Consider the following 3,858-nt stretch of genomic DNA (forward strand, 5'->3'; position numbering starts at 1 on the left):
AGTAAGTTTTAAATATTAAAAAATTATTTATTTTTATATTTTTTAATTTAAATATTAATTTTTATCTTCTTTTAATAAGTTAGACAAATATTGATAGGCACCATAAAATACACCATTATATATATATGTGTGTTATATTATATAAAGAATATATTAAAAGTGAGCGTCCAACCAAGAATTTTTATTTATATAAATTTTTTTTATCACTAAACTAAGATTTTTAATTAGACTTATATGTTAAAAATCAATACTAACTCCTACATACACTGACAAAGTCGGTTCCAACGTATCTTTTCAAAAAAATTGTGGAAGCAAGACAATCCTTATCTCAGCAACGACGGCGGGACTCGCAAGAGTCTCCAAAATAATAGTCATATACTCATGTGTATATATATGTGAGTGCAATTAGGGTTTGATTTTGGGCAAAATATTTTATTTGGGCTACAAAGCTTCTGTTTTTTTATCTTATTAATTTTTTTGTAAACTAAGATCAAAAAAGTTTTTTCTACTGACAAAAAAAAAAGGAGTTTCTTCTTAACATTTGTTTTTGGTTATTATCACAGGTTTATACTTATGTTAAAAATATTAATATAATATATCTAATCTAAATTAGATATATATTAAAAGTATATTTGTCTTCAAAGTAAGAAAAAAAAGAATAAAAATATTATTAAACTGATAAATATTATATAATAAATTATACTTATTTTTTAAGATATTTATATAATATATCTAATTTAAACTAGATAAAGATTAAAAATTAAAAGATATAAAATACACTTGTTTTTCAATAAAAAATTAGAATTATGATAGTATAAAACTAAAAAATATTTTTTGTGTGATTATTTTTTAATTATTATTCTATAACGTATAGTATATAATATCATGAATTTTATACGCATATAAAATTTAATATCTATCTATTTGTTTTTCTTTTTAAATTTTATATGAATCTCTACTTAGTGTTGTATTTTTAATATACGTATTTTTAAGGTTTATATTAGAATATATTTATATTTATTTATAATTTTATATATTATTTTATTATAAAAAATAAAGTATTATTTTAGTCTTTAATATTCGGACTAAATTATAATTTGGTCTCTAATATTTTAAACGTCTTATTTTAGTCCTAAAAAATTTTAAATGGATTCAATTTTGTCTTGCTATTAAATTTAATACGAACAATTAATATATCAAAGATGCAATAATGTTTAATTTCAGTAAGTAAAATCAACCTTCTAACAATCACCAATATAAATAATTTTTCTTAGATTTTGGAGCATTGATGATTGATTGCTAGGGTTTGAGGTTTTATACGAAAAGAAAAATGAAAATAGAAAGTGTTACAAAAAAATTTTGTTATATTTTTTAACACGTGGAAATAAAAAAAAAAGTTTCGGCAGTCACGTCACTCACTCTATTAATTATTCATATCAAATTTAAATGTGAGACAATATTCAATCTATTTAAAATTTTTTGGAATTAAAATAAAGCTGTTTGAAATGTTAAGGTCTAAATCAGAATTTAGCTCAAATATTATAGATTAAAATGGTAGTTTATCCTATTATAAATCTATTATTTTAATTGAATCATAGTTAATCTGGTTAAATTTTTAAACCGATGAACCAATAATTAAATCCATTCGATAATCAGTTCGGATTTCGGAACCTTGGATTATACTCTTTTTCTTGTTATATCAATATCTCTTTTTACCAATATCTTCAATCCACAGAAATTTGTTTTTAGTCTGGAGTCCACAGAAATCTAATTTTATTGTTTTCATTTTTTTTTATTTGGACAGACAATCCTTGGATTTGAAAGCAATTGTTAGTTGAAAGTTGGGCTACCAAATAAAAAATGTTCTTCACTTCTTCAGTTCTTCTGACCCAAAATAGCATCTTTCCCTTTGTGTGCCACGCGTTACTACGTAAATGTATATGTTCTTTAAGACATTCAGAATTTTAGATGTTAGAAGAAGAAATCATATGTGTAAAAATTGCTAAGTATTGGAGAATGTCGAGTTTTAAATGAAATTTGGGAAATTCGTTGGGGAGAAAAGAAGAAGAAGAAACCAACTGATTTTAATTTGAGGGCAGAACATATACAGAACAATTAATATAAACTCAGGAAAAAAAGCCAAGGAACCAAAAACCCGCATGAAAACCACATACTATTTATATAATGCCACACATCAAACAAAAATAAAACGCAGTATATATGATGTATTATTTAGAGGATACAAGATTTGAGAATTTTCGGTGTACTTATATATATAACTAAGGTAACATTAATGGAGCTACAAACATCAATAACAACGTTTTATTTTCTTATTTCATGACCATATAATATATATCTAAGATATTTATTCATTTTCTAACCCTTTGCATTTAAAGACTTGAGCCTTGCAAGTTCAATCCTCTTCCGCTCATGAATAATAAACATGTTAGCTTTCTGGTCCACAGTCTCAGCAACATTTTTTATGATCGCCTTAGTCTCTGGCGCAGAGGAGACTCCTTCTGCTGCTGCTACTGCAGTTTTTGGCGCTTCCTCGCTGTTGATTTTGAATGCCACGTGGCCTTTTTGGTGCCGGGGTCGGCTGCTGCTCTTTCGCAGCGCCGGTTCCGCCACTTCATGGACTTGGTAATTGTTTGATGAAGGGCACCACCCATTTTGTTTGAGATTTTGGAATAATGACATTTTTTTTTCTATAGTTCAGAGGTGCATTAGCTGATCTCTTTGAATTTGTGGTTGTGAATGTTAGGGCTTCATCTTGTATTTAAATTAATAATTTCCTTCTCATATGCTAATGGTTTATAAGTTTTGAGCACTAGTGATAAGTAGTGAATATGTTGGTGTTATATTATTCTGTTATGATGATAAGGGTGAATCTAATACTTGCGTTTAGCAAAAGCTTTTAATGGTCACAAAGGTGGAATATATGAAAAAGAAATAAGAATGACTATCAAGAGGAGAGCGTGTTTACTTAATAAAAGGTACTAATTATTTTTAAATTATTTAAAAAACTCTATTTAAAGAATAGTTGGTATTTGATAAAAATACAAGTTTTGCTTTTCAAAAGCTACTATTAAGAATACAAGAAGTTACTTTTAATTTATTCAGATTCATTGGAGCCTTGAAGGTGTGAGCTCTAAGTGTGTCATCGTTAACATCATCATAGTCATTACTAATGAATGATCTATGCGATACACAGAAAATGTTCAATACAAAAATTAAAAAATAAAAAAAGTATAGGGTACCAACGTACTATTTGTCAACTTATTACCAACAATAATTAATTATTATATTTTAAATACATGTATAAAGAAACACATCCAGAAAATACATATATAAAGACACTTTCATTAGATACAACTATAAAAAAAATATTTTTATTAGACACATCCACAAAGACACTTCCATTAAACACACTCATAAACAAGAGTTAGCAGAAGTTGACAAAAATACTGTTAATTACGTAGCGAGATTGTTAAAAAATACATCATGTATGCAAAAGATAATGTACCCCATAATTGAACTAAATTATGCATACATAACATAATATCTATCACTAATCTAATTAAATTAACATACGTAAATTTTTCCGTGTTAATGAAAAACTAATATTATCTCTGGCATGTTAATTACTAATGTTAAAAAGTTTTTTCATGTTATATTACATAACAAAAAATAATTTCGTATATTTACTGTACAAAAAACAAAAAATTAAGTTCTAAATCTCAACTAACTTGATTTATATTCCTCTCACTTATTTATATTTCATTATAATTATCATTTATGACCTCTAATAAACAGTTTATTTTATTCTAATTTAGCTATAGGTTTCATTTAGCTATA

General features: G+C 25.7%; 1 protein-coding gene across 1 annotated transcript; it reads right to left on the bottom strand.

Moving 5' to 3' along the window:
- Nucleotides 1-2,144: 2,144 nt before the first annotated feature.
- LOC148579291 (uncharacterized) lies at nucleotides 2,145-2,814 on the bottom strand. Its single transcript, XM_088507074.1, has one exon. It carries the CDS (start codon nucleotides 2,698-2,700, stop codon nucleotides 2,377-2,379), a length of 324 nt encoding a protein of 107 aa, XP_088363200.1. The 5' UTR covers nucleotides 2,701-2,814; the 3' UTR covers nucleotides 2,145-2,376.
- Between the last annotated feature and the right edge of the window lie 1,044 nt (nucleotides 2,815-3,858).

Source organism: Arachis ipaensis, chromosome B10 (genome assembly GCF_059453495.1).
Source record: "Arachis ipaensis isolate K30076 ecotype BB chromosome B10, ASM5945349v1, whole genome shotgun sequence".
In the NCBI taxonomy this organism is placed as follows: domain Eukaryota; kingdom Viridiplantae; phylum Streptophyta; class Magnoliopsida; order Fabales; family Fabaceae; genus Arachis; species Arachis ipaensis.